The sequence below is a fragment of the Manacus candei genome, unplaced genomic scaffold, assembly GCF_025592945.1.
Source record: "Manacus candei isolate 608988 ecotype Guabito, Panama unplaced genomic scaffold, ASM2559294v1 h1tg000003l, whole genome shotgun sequence".
Classification (NCBI taxonomy): Eukaryota; Metazoa; Chordata; class Aves; order Passeriformes; family Pipridae; genus Manacus; species Manacus candei.
The window spans coordinates 18,092,900-18,107,899 of record NW_026138051.1 but is presented as its reverse complement, the minus strand read 5'-3'; the positions used below and the strand labels follow the sequence as shown (position 1 = coordinate 18,107,899).

General features: G+C 60.3%; 1 protein-coding gene across 1 annotated transcript; it reads left to right on the top strand.

The window, feature by feature from the left end:
- Positions 1–6,435: 6,435 nt before the first annotated feature.
- On the top strand, positions 6,436–14,415 carry LOC127472784 (tumor necrosis factor ligand superfamily member 10-like). Its single transcript, XM_051791470.1, has 5 exons — positions 6,436–6,770; positions 9,983–10,129; positions 10,372–10,408; positions 10,789–10,896; positions 11,216–14,415. The coding sequence occupies exons 1-5, from the start codon at positions 6,516–6,518 to the stop codon at positions 11,650–11,652; spliced, it is 984 nt and encodes a 327-aa protein (XP_051647430.1). The 5' UTR covers positions 6,436–6,515; the 3' UTR covers positions 11,653–14,415.
- Positions 14,416–15,000: the final 585 nt, after the last annotated feature.

The window sequence follows — 15,000 nt, the reverse complement described above, 5'->3', positions numbered from 1 at the left end:
TTTCCATCACTTGGGCAGACTGGGAGGGTGAGGAGGGCACAAACAGATGTTTTGTGACAGGAAAAGCCTACGTGGTGCTTTGGGGGGCTGGAGGCTGGGAAACCAACCCATGAGATATACAGATGAATAAATATAGATTAGATAGAGATATAGATATAAAAATAGATATAGGCATAAATAGATAGATATAGGTAGATATAGATATAAATACAGATATAGATATAGATATATTAGATTCAGACATAAAAACCTCAGCCAAGCCAAACTGGTTTGAGCACCCTGGGCAGGAGATCTTCCTGCTGAAGGCAGGCTCAGACACCCTTCTTGACACCTATTCCTGGCCCCCAGCAACCTCAGAAACACAACAAACTCAACACCCATCACCTCTGGGTCCCCTTGGTCCCTACCCAGAGGGACATTTTTCCCTGGAGGAGCGTGGCTTGGCAGCCTGCACCCCCTCAGAGGGGAGATGCTGAGCCAGGATCACCACCGTGGGTGAAAGCAGTGGTGCCAGGTGCTCCCAGGGCAGGCGAGAGAGGTCACACACCTGATGTGGCTGCAGCTGGGAACAGGATGAATTCACAACTCCTGGCATCTGTGTGTGCACAAAACACCAGGGAGAGCAGGGCTGGGGGGAGGACGGAGCCACCACACCCAAAAAAGCCTCGCACAAAGCTTTTGGGGTGTCTCGTGGGGGATGCTCTGCTCCCTCCGTGGGTACCAGACCCCTCCAGGACCAACAAGGGGAGCGTGGCTGCAGGGACAGGGGCTGGAGCAGGGACCAGACCCAGCATGGCCAGAGGAGGATCTCCAGAAAGACATCAAGAGGAGGAACACGGACTCAGGCAGGAGCCACGCAGCCATCCCACTAGAGGGAGTGAGGAGATCAGCTGTCCGAGGAGCGAGCTGAAGTGCTGGGATGAGGGAGCCCAACCCAGGGAAGGAGCTGCAGCAAAAAATCATCCCCTGCTGGAGCCTGGGGATGCTCCTGGCCAGGGCATGTGTGTCTTGGAGCTGCTGTCCCACCTGGGGATGTTCCAGAGGGTGTTGCTGGGTCAGCAGCTTTAGGGTTCTACATCCCTTGCTGGTCTGAGGCTTCATGGGGCTCCTCCACCCAAACTCCCACGAGCTGCACTGGAGCTGCCCTGGATCACTATGGAACGTCCCTGATCCTCCTTTCCCTCTCTCCCTACCCCTTGGCTCCCAAGCTCCAGGTCCCCCCACCAGCCTGAGCTCAGCAAGGGCTGTGAGCACCAGCTTGTGCCCATCCAAGCCAACCCATCCTCTCCCACTTGGGGCCTGGCACGTGTGGGGCTGGAGCAGCTCTGGAGATGTCCTGATGCCACCAAGCAGGGAAGGTCTCCATCCTCCCCGTGACAACAGGGACAAGCTCCAGGACTAGCCCCAGCTCCAGGTGGGGAGAGACCCAGGGAATGGCTGGGGGTGCTCCCAGGGTTTGGGGGAAAGAGGCTGGATCCTCATGGCTGATTCCTCCCTGTAGCAGCCCAAAAGCTGGGAGGGGCCAAAACTTGCTGCCCCTCCACCCTGCACAGCCAAAGCCAGGTGTGCATCAACCCAAAATGTGCAAGGTTCACCCCAAAACAATGTTTCTATAAGACAGAGGCAGGCAGGGAACACACACACACTCCCCCCTACCCCTGTGAGCTCCCCCAGCAAGGGCAAGGGGCCTCTCCCAGCTCCACAGGCAGTGAATGGAGTTCAGCATCTTCACAAGGAGCTGGAGAGAGAATTCTGGGGAGGGGGAGGGAGGAGGGGATGGAAAAGTGCTGAGCCAGCAGGAAACCTGCAGTGGGAGGCTCTGAGTCAGCCCCAAGCATAGTTTCACTGAAACCACCCTCCCCAGCCTCCACACAGCTACAGATTCCTGGGAGACAAGGCAGAGGGTCTCTGCCCTCACACACGAGAGCTGGAGAGGGACTTTGGACAAGGGTCTGGAGTGATGGGACAAGGGGGAATGGCTTCCCACTGCCAGAGGGCAGGGTTAGATGGGATGTTGGGAATAAATTCCCTCTGAGGGTGGCGAGGCCCTGGTACAGATTGCCCAGAGAGACTGTGGCTGGACACTTCCATCCCTGGAAGTGTTCAAGGCCAGGTTGGACGGGACTTGGAGAAACCTGGGACAGTGGAAGGTGTCCCTGCCCATGGCAGGGGTGGATGGAGGTGAACTTTAAGGTCCCTTCCTACCCAAACCATTCTGGGATTTTGATTCTATGGAACTGAGAGCCCAGGCTGGAGAGGGGGAAGCTGAGGCACAGAAGGGAAGGGAGCCAAGGCACAGTGAATCCTCTGGCTCTGCTGAGCCTTGGAATAAGGCTGGATATGGGAGCAAGGCTGGTCCCTGGCACCAGGAGAGGGCAGGGTAGGGCTGAGCCCAGCACAGGGTTCCCAGAGGGTGCTTCACTGGTCAAGGTGAGTTCATCCTGTGCATCAGCTGGATCCACTGACCTTCCTGTTGGAGGTAGGGTGTGATGGGGAAGAGGTTTTTCCCTGAAAAACACCTCGGCACAGGAACTGATCGATTCAAACCGAAAGACAAACATCTGAGGGCACATTCCAGGGAGGTTGCAGCAGCTCCTGAGCTGCACTCGATGACTCCACATCCCAGGGGCTGCTGTTTCCTGACAGAGGATCGTGTGGCCAACACATGTTTGGAATCCTCAGCTGCTGGAGCCAATGCCAGGCTGGGCTTTGCTTAAAGGAGCAGCCACGGGGAGCTGAGACCTGGCTCTGGGGCTTCCCCTGGGAGGGATGTCTTACAGCAACCCAGCTTGGGGGGGTCCAGCCTTGGCCAACCCACAGACATTCCATAAAACATGGCAAATAACATAAATGGCACATTCCACCATCCTGCCTGAAGCAAACTGAAGTGAATCCAAGGGACAGGCTGGGAAATCCCAGAGATACAATTCCCATCTCCATGCAGGGATTTTCCCCCGTCCCAGCCCCTCACTGATGGCACTGGGAGACTCCAACAAACCCCTCTCCCGCTCCCCTGCACTTGCTCTGCACAATGGAGCACTGAGGAAACAGATTTCCAGGCTCCACTGACCCGGCTCTCCCAGTGCACAGACCAGGAAACATTAGAAGTGAAAAACAATTCCTCAGCCAGGACCGAGGCATTTTTTTTTCCCTGGCTCCCACCCAGTTTTCTCTGCACAGTTCCAGTTCTGGTCCTGCCCTGACTCACAGACAAATCTCCCTCCTCCAAGGCCCGGAGAGCAGCCCCAAGCTCCGGGTTCTGGTCACTCCTGGCTTCCCTCTTCTCCTTGGTAGAGCCCAGCTGTGTCCCTGCCCCATCTGATGGAGCAACACAGGGATCAGCAGTCCCAAGGTGCTTCAGAATGTACATCCATGTCCCACTTGCAAACCACGGAATCATGGAATGGTTTGGGCTGGAAGGAATCTTAAAGCTCATCTGGTTCCAGCTCCCTGCCATGGGCAGGGACACCTTCCCCTAGACCAGGTTGGAAAGTAGTTTGTTTCCCAGATGGGCCTTTTCCAGCTCGTCCCTCTCCACCTGGTTCTGCAGGTCCTGAGCCTTTTCCATGAGAACAACCAGGGGGGTTGATTTGTCATCGGTTTTTTTAGACATAATTAGTCATCTGCCCCGAAACTCAGTGTGCTCCCCACTCCATGGAAGGCATCTCACCTGGGGAAACAGCTCCTTGCCAGGGCAGGGATGGTGCCACAACAGAGCAGCTCCGGGTTCTGGGCACCAGGTACACGCTGAGCTGGCAGACAAGGGGGAAAAAACACTCATGGGCTTGGCAGAGGCTTTGGGGTGGAAGATCCCCTGGTCTGAGGAGCATCCAGAGTGATGCAACATGGAGATGGAATGGGCAGGGGTTCCCCAGGGAGTTCAGCAGCCAATTCCTGCTGGAAAAGCAGAGGTGGTAGCGATGAGAGGCCATCAAGCAGCCTGAGCTGAGAGGCTTTGGTCCTCAGCCCTCAGCCCTCCAGCATCCCCCCCCGTCATGTCTTCTGGGGTCCCCCCTCCTTCTCCCTGCTCCTGCAGCTTTGATCTGAGCAGGTTCCAGTGCAGCTCAACAGGGGACAGGGAACAGGGGAGTGCAGCCCCCAAACTACAGCAGTGTGGCCTTTTTTGTTTAAAGAGCAAGAGACAAAACCTTTCTGCTACCCAGAAAATGCCAGAAAAACACCAGACTCCTTCCCATCCTCTGCCTTTGCCCATCACAGCCCACTGGAGACATTTGGAGACACTGGAAAGTGCAGTGACTGATTAGATCCATGATGCAAAGGCATTAGTACAGCCCGGCCAAAGGCTTTTACAACAGCAACACAAGCTGATAAAGTGACTAATTGCACCCTTTCCCACATCTGGGAGGTCATGAGGGCAGGTCAAAGGGCTCTGCATAGAGTCAGGGACGCCCAGGGGCCATCAAGAGCAGCTGCTGCCACAACCAGAGCCCAGAGTGCCCAGGAAAGGACGTAGAAAGGGGTCCAGAGTCATTTGTGGTGACCCCACGGGCTCCAACTCAGGCAGGAGGAAAGGTAGGAGCTGCCAGAGCCTTTGCCATGCTCTGCCCCATGTATGACCAGCTCGGACATTGGGGCCACCCACTCCCCTCCCCATACTGCAAGTGGTGGCTGCATTTGGGGACAGGCAGGGGACCAGCCCTGAGCACCCCCTGACAAGGGGCATCTCCTCATGTCCTGGGGGGAGACCCCCAAACAGCCTCATGTTGCCTCATCATCACCCCCTGACCCACAGGAGGGTGGGCACTCCCCTCTCCTAACGTGGCAAAGAGCCTGGCAGTGCCACACAGACACCAACACCACCCCTAAGGGAAAAGAAAGCAGAAAAGTAGGACTGGAAGGATGCTGGGGAGGTTTTCCTTCAAACTCCTGCCCTGGCAGTTGTGGGAAGGGACAATTCCTGTCCCCCCACCCAAGCCTGAGGTGCTTAGAGACCTGAGAGGCAGATGCTGCTTCCCCTCAGCCCCACAAAGCTATCAGGAGAAGAGAAACTGGACCTGCTGTTTCTCTTTGAATTATCCCAGAAAATCCAGGCTTAAGGGCCAAATCCTGAAACGATGTTACTCCTGAGGTATCACAGATGGGTTAGAGCCCATCATGGATCACAGCCTGGCAGAGCTTTGGGTCTCAGCTCTCACCAAGGAGAGTAGCACCGAGGAGACCCCTGTGGGGGGTCAGCCCTGGGGGGCTCAGAGGAGCTCTGGCTTCACAGCCACATCTCAGTGACATGTCCCTGTGAGCTGCAGCGCTGGCCTGGAGACACTGAAGGGCCAGATGTCCTGGGGACGGGATGGCCCATGGGGCAGATACCTCCAGGGTGGTGCTGGAGGAGTCTCACCCACTCCCACCTTTCTGTTTGCTCTCCAAACTACTCCATATTTCCATTGCAGAGCGATGGGAATGTGACCCACCTGCAGGACAGAGCTCTCAGGGTGCACAGAGGGCAGCCCTGTGCCCAGTCCAGGTGGGCAGGGTGGGCACATTCCCCCAGCATGGCCTCCAGGACATGCTCAGCAGCACTTCCCCCCTTCCTGCAAACCTGGACCTCGATGAGCCTTTTGTGGTGGCCAGAGCTGACATGTGGCCCATCACCTAAACCCAGCTTAGGTCATGTCCCCCCCCAGCCCTGAGACCTTGCCCTGTTCTCAGCCCAGGCAGCACAGGAGGGCTTCTTGCTGTCTGGAGCTCTGTGGGATCACCCCAGCAGCACCCACACTGCCCTGTGACAGAGGTGTGAGGCTTAAACAAGAATCGTGGAAGGGTTTGGGTTGGGAGGACCTTAAAGCCCATCATCCAGTTCTACCCCCTGACCTGGGCAGGGACACCTCCCACTAGCCCAGGTCGTTCCAAGCCCCGTCCAACAGGGCCCTGAACACTTCCAGGGATGGGGCAGCCACAGCTTCTCTGGACAACCTGGGCCAGGGCCTCCCCACCCTCACAGGGGTTAATATCCCATTAATGCCGCCCTCTGGCAGTGGGAAGCCATTCCCCCCTTGTCCTGTCGCCATCTGCCCGTGAAGTGTCACTCTGCGGCTCCCTGGGGACACGCGGCATCCCCGCTGTTCCACGGCCTCGCCCTGTTCCCTGGGCCCCGCTGCCCCCTGAGCCGCAGCCCCGGGGCCACCGTCGGTCGCGGTGTCACCGCTCGGTCCCGGTGTCACCGTCAATCCCGGTGTCACCGTCAATCCCGGTGTCACCGCTCGGTCCCGGTGTCACCGTCGGTGTCACCGCTCGGTCCCGGTGTCACCGTCAGTCCCGGTGTCACCGTCGGTGTCACCGTCAGTCCCGGTGTCACCGTCAATCCCGGTGTCACCGTTCGCTCCCCGGGAGGCCCCGCCCCTCCGCCGCAGGCCCCGCCCCCAGACACGCCCTCCGCCCATCGGCCTCGCCCCGGCCCCGCCCCCGCGGGTCGCTGCCGCCGCTCGGTGCCCGGGACAGCGGGACCGGGACAGCGGGACCGGGACAGCGGGACCGGGACAGCGGGACCGGGCCGGGCCATGGCCCCGCACCCGCCCAGCGCCGGGCACTACCTGCGCTCCGACAGCGGCGGCTCGGAGGCGCCCATGCTGGCGGAGGGTCCCGGTCCCGGCCCCGCTCCCGGTCCGGACGGCGGCCCCGGGGCGGTGCGGGGGCAGCGGCGGCGGCGGCGGTGCGGTCCCCTGTGGGGCAGTGTGGCTGTCATGGCCATCCTGGCAGTGCAGATCGCCTCCACCACCGGCCTCTTCGTCTACTTCACCATGGCCATCTCCAAGGTGAGCTTTGCCCCGCGACCCCCCGCCCCGTTTTCCGGGGGGGGCCGGGACCGGCGGCGCGGCTGCGCCCCCGGGAGGGAGTGCCGGTGGCTGCGAGAGGGCTCTGCCCGCTCCCCGCTCCGCGCCTCTGCCCGCCGGGCACGGCAGCGACCGGCACTGCCCCGGGAGCCGCGGATCCAGATGTGGAATGGGGGGTTGAGACCGTCTCCAGCTCCACGGGGAGCCGCGGATCCAGATGTGGGGGCAGGGGAGGGGGTGGACACTGCCCCCGGCCCCCCAGGGAGCCGCGGATCCAGATGTGGGGGCAGGGGAGGGGGTGGACACTGCCCCCGGCCCCCCAGGGAGCCGCGGATCCAGATGTGGAATGCGGGGTGGACACTGCCCGAGCTCCGCCCGGAGCTGCAGATCCAGATGTGGAGGCGAGGAGGGAGGGGTGGACACTGTCGCGGATCCAGATGTGGAGAGACAGAGCCTTTGTCCTGGGCTCTGCCTGGAGCTGAAGGTCCTCATTGGAAGGGGGCCCTGCCCTGGGGTCCCATCAGAGTCTCCAGCCCCAGAAGTGGATGGGGGGGGGGATTTCCTTGGGCTCCGGGCCCCGCCGACCCCTGGTTCCTGCTTCGTCTTCCCCTTCCTCCATTCCCAACTCTTCCACACTCCAGGACCCCCAAATCCTCCTCACTCGCTCTGTGAAATGCTGGGACCCCCATACCAGCACACCCCCCACCCCATTCCAGCAGCTCTTGTGCTCTTGCTCCTGTGTAATCCCAACAACTGTGCTGGGATCCCGCCATTCCCACCTCCCGTGGGGTCACTCGGGCCAAATCACTCACAAACTTGGCCACGATCATGCCAACACCCTCCCAGCTCCCCCCAGCCGCTGATTCCAACCCACAACAACCCCCCAGCAGCGTCAGGGAAACACCAGACGAGAGATCCAGGGGGAGAGGGAAACTCGAGGCCGCCGTGGAGGGCACCCTCATCCCTGAGGGTCCGGCAAGAAACGAGTCCTGCAGTGCCAGACATTCCACAAACCACACCGGAGACGGGGAAAAGGGAAAAGCCCAGCCCACGGAGGAATAAACAGCCTGTCTGGAGCATCCTTTGGAGAGGGCTCCAGCCCTCCTTTGGGCTTTGTTTCCATCCCTGAGTCACGTGTGATCCCGCTGTGAGGGATTTACATGAAAGGCGCCGCATGAAAGGCGCTGGAGAGAGCAGGCGAATGAGGGAGACAGAGCCCCAGGGAAGAGCTGCAGGGAGGGGGAAACCACGGAAATGGACCGATTGGGGCTGATTTCAGCGGCCGGTCACTGGATCCCTCCTGAGATCTGTGCTGGGAACAGGGAGTCAGTCTCCTGGAGCCTCTTTAGGCCCTGGAAGGGGCTCTTAAGTTCTCCCTGGAGCCTTCTCTTCTCCAGACTGAACACCTCCAGCTCTCCCAGCATGACTCCAGAGCAGAGGGGCTCCAGCCCTCGGAGCATCTCCGTGGCCTCCTCTGGACTCGCTCCAGCCCCTCCCCGGGCCGGGCTGACCCCGGTTCCGCGGGCACACTCCATAGTCAGCGCTCCGGGCAGCCCGGAGGTGTGTGCACTGCCCTGCCCGAACACGCACCCGCCGCGGGGATGCCACGGGAACAGCCCCATCCCTCGGGATTCACTGCCTTGGCACCACCGGCACCCACCTGGGCGGGCAGGTGTGTGCAGGGAAAACCCTCCAGGGTCACCCACAGCCCATCCACAGGGAATCGTGCCCCCCTGGCAGGTCCAGCCAGGGGCACAAGAGTGCAGAAAGGAACCCAAATCCCTTCAATCTGACATCACGGGGCTGTCCTGCAGATACAGAGTCTCTGTTGATCCCAATATCCTGTGGATATAGAGGCTCTATTGATCCCAGTATTCTGTGGATCTAGAGGCTGTATTGATCCCAATATTCTGCAGATCTAGAGGCTGTATTGATCCCAATATTCTGTTGATATAGAGGCTGTATTGATCCCAATATTCTGTTGATATAGAGGTATATCCACATGTAGATGGGATATAGATCCCAAAGGTGAGCACATACTGGTGTGAGGCAGTGAGTACCCACAGCTGTGGAGGGGAGGGGTCTGGGGGTGCTGGAGGTGGCCAAGCCCTGGGTGATGACCCAAAGCCTCCTGGGTCTGTCCTGGAATCTGGAAACCACCCATGTGACAGAGGTAGGGTGGCCAACGTGCCAGTGTGTTCGTTCCCAGCTCCTGGCACACTGATTTCAGGGCAGCCATTCCATCTGTGCCCCAGTTTCCCCATGCCCTAGACAGCAGCACAGTGTGGGGTGACCCTGTGACCACCAGATGTGAGGGTCACCACAGCCACACCACGGCCAGAGCGGAGCCGGGACAGCCCCGGGACAGCTGGGGAAGGGCAGCTGGCCAGGGGAAGGGAAGGCTTCCCATCCCAAACCACAAGCCAGCACAGGGAAGTGCCCAAGACCTGCCTGGGCTGCCCTGGCACTGCTCAGGGTCCCAGCTCGGCAGTTGGAAGAGCCAAGCTGTGCCAGAGCTTGTTTTGCAATCCCAGCTCAGGTGGGGAAGCAGGAGGAGCGTGGCCCTGGTTGCCCAGGCACGTCCAGCCTCCTGCAGCAGCTCGTGCCTCCAGAGCCCACGGAGCCAAGGCTGGTGGGGCAGCTTCTGCCCCAGAGCAGTGAGCACTTCCTGGAGTTGGAGAAGCCTCATTTTCCCCGGGGGAGGGAGGAAGAGATAAGAAGATGGATAAGGGGAATTTTGGGTTATTTACTTGGTGTTCTGTGGCTTGTAAGAGTCCTCGAGTCCTGCCTCCTCCTCCGCCTCCACCTCCCGCTTGGCATTGGAACTCCATGAAAGGGGCTGGAGTGCTTCCAGAAGCACTGGGATGGGCTTCTGCAAAGGATCACGGGAGGACAAGATGAGATTTAGCATGTCCAATCCACAAAAAACAGAACTTTGCCTGAACTCAGATCCACCCAGCCTCCCACCACCCCCTCCATCCTACACAGGAGACACAGCCGGGTTTGCATCCTGGTGGTGCCTCCTGTCCCACTGCCAGCTCTGGGATTGGGGCAGCTCAGGGGCCTTCTCTGAGCCCCCCTGGTGCTGGAGGAGCCAAGCTGAAGGTGGCTGTCCCATGTCCATGCCCCACTGGGATCCCCCATTGCCCCCTCTGTCCGTCCCAGTTTGACATCCCGGTTTGTTTCCATGCCAGCTGAAATCCCAGGCTCCGGGGAGTGTGGAAGAGCTGCGGTGTCTGCAGATGCTCAACCAGCAGCCCGAGGGCTCCAGCCTGGAGGAGCTGAGCAGCAGCCAGACCTGCCTCAAGCTGGCCAGCACCATCAAAGCCTACGTGGCCACGGTGAGCCTGGGGACCAGGGGAGGATGGGAGACCCCCCGGCTACCTCCCTGCAGGGGTAGGAGGGGGGGAATGGCAAGGATGGTTTAAGGAGGGGGCTGGACCCAGGCCCTCCACAGCAAGGAGATGGTGGGGCACAGAGACAGTGTGACAAACAGGGTGACGGGGGCTTGGAGGAGGAGCTGGGGTGTGGGAAACCCCTGTTTCACCTTTAACCGTGGGACCTTCTCCTCTCTGTGGCCCAGGTGACAGAGAACATCCTCCGCAGGAGCGCGGTGAAGGGTGAGTCCCTCTCCCAGCTCCGGGGGAGCGGCCGGAGCTGGGATCCACGTGCACACACCGGGATGTCAGCAGCGGGGGGGGGCTGGTGGGCTCCAGCCCTGACCCTGGTGCTGTGAGCTGGGCAGGAGAGGGGAGAACCTTCCCACTGGGTGGTGAAGGGCACAAGTCCCAGGAATGGGCTGGAGGGACAGCCATGTCCACCTGTCTGGAGTCCAGGGAACCAGGGCCATGGGATAGCTCAGACACGTTAGATAATGATTGACAAGACCCCGAATAACCTTCCTCTCTGATGGGTCAGTGGGGCATTTCCCTGCCCTGCTGGCACAGGGCTGGGTGTCCCCACACTTGGTCCTCTACAGCTGACTGTCCCTGTCCTGCAGAGGCCCGGAGGAGCTACTTCAACACCTCAGAGGGGCAGGTTCCTCCCAAAACAGCTGGGAAGCCCTCGGCACATCTCACCCTCCGCCCTCAGAGCCTGACCCAGGATGGTGAGTCGGGGCGTCCCACTGGGCACCAGTGGGTTTCCAAGATGGGAACAGGGGAGAGGACTCCCCCAAAGGGCGGGTGACCAGGACAAGGAGGTTGGGGAGCCCCACTGGGCACCAGGTGGTGTCCGAGACGGGAACAGGGGAGAGACCTCTCCCAAAGGGCAAAGGACCAGCATGGGAGGAGACTTTGGGTGGCAGATGGGGACCAGTCCAAGGCCACCTTCCCCATCCCTCCGGAGTGGGAGAGAGTTAGAGCCTCCCCCTCCCCTTCACCTGAACCTGCCAGGCCGCTCCCCTCAGTGACCCTCCCTTTCCCCAGGAGCCTCGGAGCGCTTCGGGAACCTGTCTCAGTCGTGCCGCCACGCCATCACCCGCTGGGAGCACAGCACCCTGCACTCCCACCTGCAGAACATCACCTACCGCGACGGGCGGCTCCGGGTCCAGCAGCCGGGCAAGTACTACGTGTACTCCCAGATCTATTTCCGCTACCGCAGCGCCGGCGCCCAGGAGTCGGGCCCGCAGCTCGTGCAGTGCATCCAGTGGCAGCCACCCCACAGCCAGCCCATCCTGCTGCTCAAGGGCGTGGGCACCAAGTGCTGGGCACCCGAGGCGGACTATGGGCTGCACGCGCTCTACCAGGGCGGACTGTTCGAGCTCAAGGCCGGCGACGAGCTCTTCGTCTCCGTGTCCTCCTTGGCCATCGACTACAACGACGCAGCTGCCAGCTACTTCGGGGCCTTCCGGCTCGACCTCTGACACCCCCTCTGCTCCCACCTGCCCGCTGATGCTCCCACGTGGCCCCAGGACAGCGGCCCAATGGCCAGGGGGTGGCACAGGGTCCTTCCCGGTGTGTCTTGTCCTTTGCGGTGAGGGACAAACCAAAGAGGGCACGAGGTGTGGCTGCCCGCAGGGACCTGCTGTGCTTGGGGCCACCATCCAGGTGGGAGGAAGCCTGAGACCCTGGAAGGGTCCCCAAGGACCTACAGAGGACATGCACGATGGGAGACATCCCAGCCCTGGTGGCACATCAGCTCCCAGTGGCTCCCTGCAGCAGGAAGGGCACCAGGGCCACACCCGCCATGGCAAGACACAGTCTCCCCGTGATGGGGTGACCCTCCACGAGTCTGACCCCACCTCGGGCAGGGACAGCCCCAGCTGGGCTGTGGGTGCCAAAGACCCTGGGCTGGAGGTGCTGGGGCAGCAGCCGGGGTGAGCAGGGAGCAGCAGCACAGGGGGCACAGGGCTGGCACCCCCAGGCCACTGCCTGCAGGGACGGGGCAGATCCAGTGTCAGCCTCTGGAAAGGAGCAAAGGAGTTTCGGTTTGGGCAGATCAGAAACCTGGGGCCACGCCAGTGATGGGCTCCAGGGAGGACAAAGAGCAGGACGGCCACGTCGGAGCAGTCGCCAGCCCCGGCACCACACCTGGCACGTGGCACTGGGGAGTGTGGTGCCCCAGCCAGGCTGCACAGGACCAGGAGCTCTCCATCACTGCTGCCCAAGCACCTCTTCCCTTGGGGATTTTGTCCCCCCCAGCCCTGAGGGACCAGCGCAGCCCCCGCTTCCTCACCCCTGGCAGTCCTTCATCTGCAGGATTCCAGCACCGGGTGAGCCCAGAGGTCATGGCAGGACCTTGGAGGGACCAAACCCACCCCAGGTGATGGAGGCCACCTCAGAGGCCAAAGAGGGGTTCAGGCAGGGCCCAGCCCAAGGCCCAGCCAGACCCCGGGGTGCCACAGTGAGTCCCCACCATGCCGTGGCTGGGCAGGGGCTGCTCCTGGCTCCTGCCATTGCTCCCACAGCTTTCCAGGCCTGACCCCCCGCCCTCTGCATCCTTGGCTGGGCCTGGGGGGCTGAGCCAGGTGGTTCCCACATCCCTCCACACCCCCAGGTGCTGGGCATTCCCACTCACCAGCCCCCATCTCCTGCAGGCTCCTGCTCCAGGGGGGCTGACATAACCCTCCCAGGGGCACAGTGCCACCCTGGAACCCAGAGCCTCCAAAAACTCATCCAAAGCCAGAGAGCGCAGAGAGCATCCTCCTGCTGCCTCCAAGGGGGTCACAGGGCTGATCCCCCTGTGGCAGGGCTGCAGGGTCCCATATCCCCAGTCACCATGGGGGGAGGGAGGAACAGAGGGGTGGAGGGATAGAGGGAGCTGAGCTGAGCCTCAGCTCTGCAGCACTTGGCCCTGGGGCACGTTGGGCTCTTGCCCAAAGCAAACAAAACCCAAAAGCGCATTCCAAACCCTTCCATTCCAAAACCACATTGAAAATCATCCCTTTCCCTCCACCTCTCGTCCCACCTCCTCCTGTCCCAGCAACCTTGCTGACCCACAACAGGAATGGGGCTTCCAGGGCTCTTGACATCGCCACCAGTCCCAAACTCCCCCCTTGGTGAGCACTGAGCTCATCCCGGCTCCGCATCCTGGCTCCTCTGGCAGCAGCCACGGGAGCTCAGGGCTGAACCAGCCAAGCCAGGGCTGCAGGTGGTTCCAAGATTTCCTTTGAAAGGGGGTTTAAAGTGGACATGGCCCAATGGAGCCGGCAGGAGGTTGTGTTTGCCGGGAAGGAAGCAGGGAAAGCAGCCCCGTGTGCGTGAGCGGGGAGAGCCGGGCCCGGCGCCAGCGGGCCATGGGCCACTCCACTTTCCTGGAAAGGAGAGGGCTCGTGGGTGGATGGATCAGGGAAGGAGAACTCCACCAGCGTCAGGGCAAAGAGCAGCCTCGCCCTGTCTGGGGAGAGATGAGTGGTGCAAAGAGAGACGGGATGGAATTCCTCTCTGTGAGGGCGGTGAGGCAGTGGCACGGGGTGCCCAGAGCAGACTCAGCCCCCCCTCTGCCCCTTCCCTGCCCTGGTGCTTCCAGCAGATGGGCTCAGCCTGGCCAGGGACATGCAGCTTGGCTGGCTGTTCCCACCTGGACAACACCTGGATTGGGTGGCAGCAGAAAAACCCAGCCTCCACCAAAACCTCCCTGCACCAACACTGCCTGCCCCAGGACATGCTCCAGGGGAGAGAGAAGAACAAAGTGTGGAGAGACCTGGGTGAGGATGCAACACTTCTCTCCAACTGAGGAAGCAAATAAACCAAAATATGGAAGACTTCTCATAGAGATTTTTTTTTTTTATTCTTAAAGTTGTTTATTAAAAAAGACATCTCACTATTTTAACTTGAGTATTCCTGACAAGTTCACTGTAGCTCCTATTGGAGAGTCAATGGTCACTAAATCACTTTTGCATCAAAGGATTGAGCTGATCCTGCTACATACTTCCCAAAATCTGTTTTCTTTAGGCTTTTTTTTTAAAGACAAGCAAGAGTAGAAACACCACCAATTCTTGAGGTCTTGGAAGGAGGGGTGTGGTGGAGCCACAACAGACATTTGCTTTCAACAGATTCATTACTAAATAATGTTACAACAGTCCCCCTATCTGGGGAAACTCTTTATTTCTGGCATCACCAATTCACTTCATTTGCATCTAACTCAGTCTGGGGAACAATGCAGCTACCTCAAATACTTCTACAAACATAGTGCCCAAAGTTTCACCTGGTACTGCACTGCTGGACATGCTCAGCAGCAGCAGAGGCTGTGGCCTTCCCTCTGGATCCCGGCCAGATCCCTCTCTCCAGCTGAGGGCAGAGCTGGGTGAGGCCAGGGCAGGTGGGGACGTGCTGTGGGAACACAACACGTGCCCTGGGGGAACAGGAGCCTCAGTGCAGGGACCAAACCTCTCCCACAGTGAGGAGCAGTTTGGCTTTCCAGTGCCAAAGACAGGGCAGATCATCCCACACAATCCAGGGCTGCTTTCCCAGTGCCTCCTGTGCCAGCACATCCCTCCAGCTCAGAGCAGTGCAGATGAAATAATGAAATTCCCCCAAAACCCAGAGCTCCAGCTCCCCAGGCAGCACATCCTTGTGGTGACAGCTCCAAGAGCTCCCAACCCTCCCTCGATAGCCTTGGGCCAAAGGAGGGCAGGGTTAGATGGGATATTAGGAAGGAATTCTTCCCCAGGAGGGTGGTGAGGCCCTGGCACAGGCTGCCCAGAGAAGCTGTGGCTGCCCCTGGATCCCTGGAAGTGTCCAAGGCCAGGTTGGACGGGGCTTGGAGCAAC

What these genes read in the sequence shown, in the direction of transcription:
- LOC127472784 (XM_051791470.1), top strand. Translation starts at nt 6,516, where the DNA reads ATGGCCCCGCACCCGCCCAGCGCCGGGCACTACCTGCGCTCCGACAGC. An exon ending in TCACCATGGCCATCTCCAAG is followed by an intron (nt 6,771 to 9,982) that starts GTGAGCTTTGCC and finishes TTTCCATGCCAG; the next exon opens with CTGAAATCCCAGGCTCCGGG. An exon ending in TCAAAGCCTACGTGGCCACG is followed by an intron (nt 10,130 to 10,371) that starts GTGAGCCTGGGG and finishes TCTGTGGCCCAG; the next exon opens with GTGACAGAGAACATCCTCCG.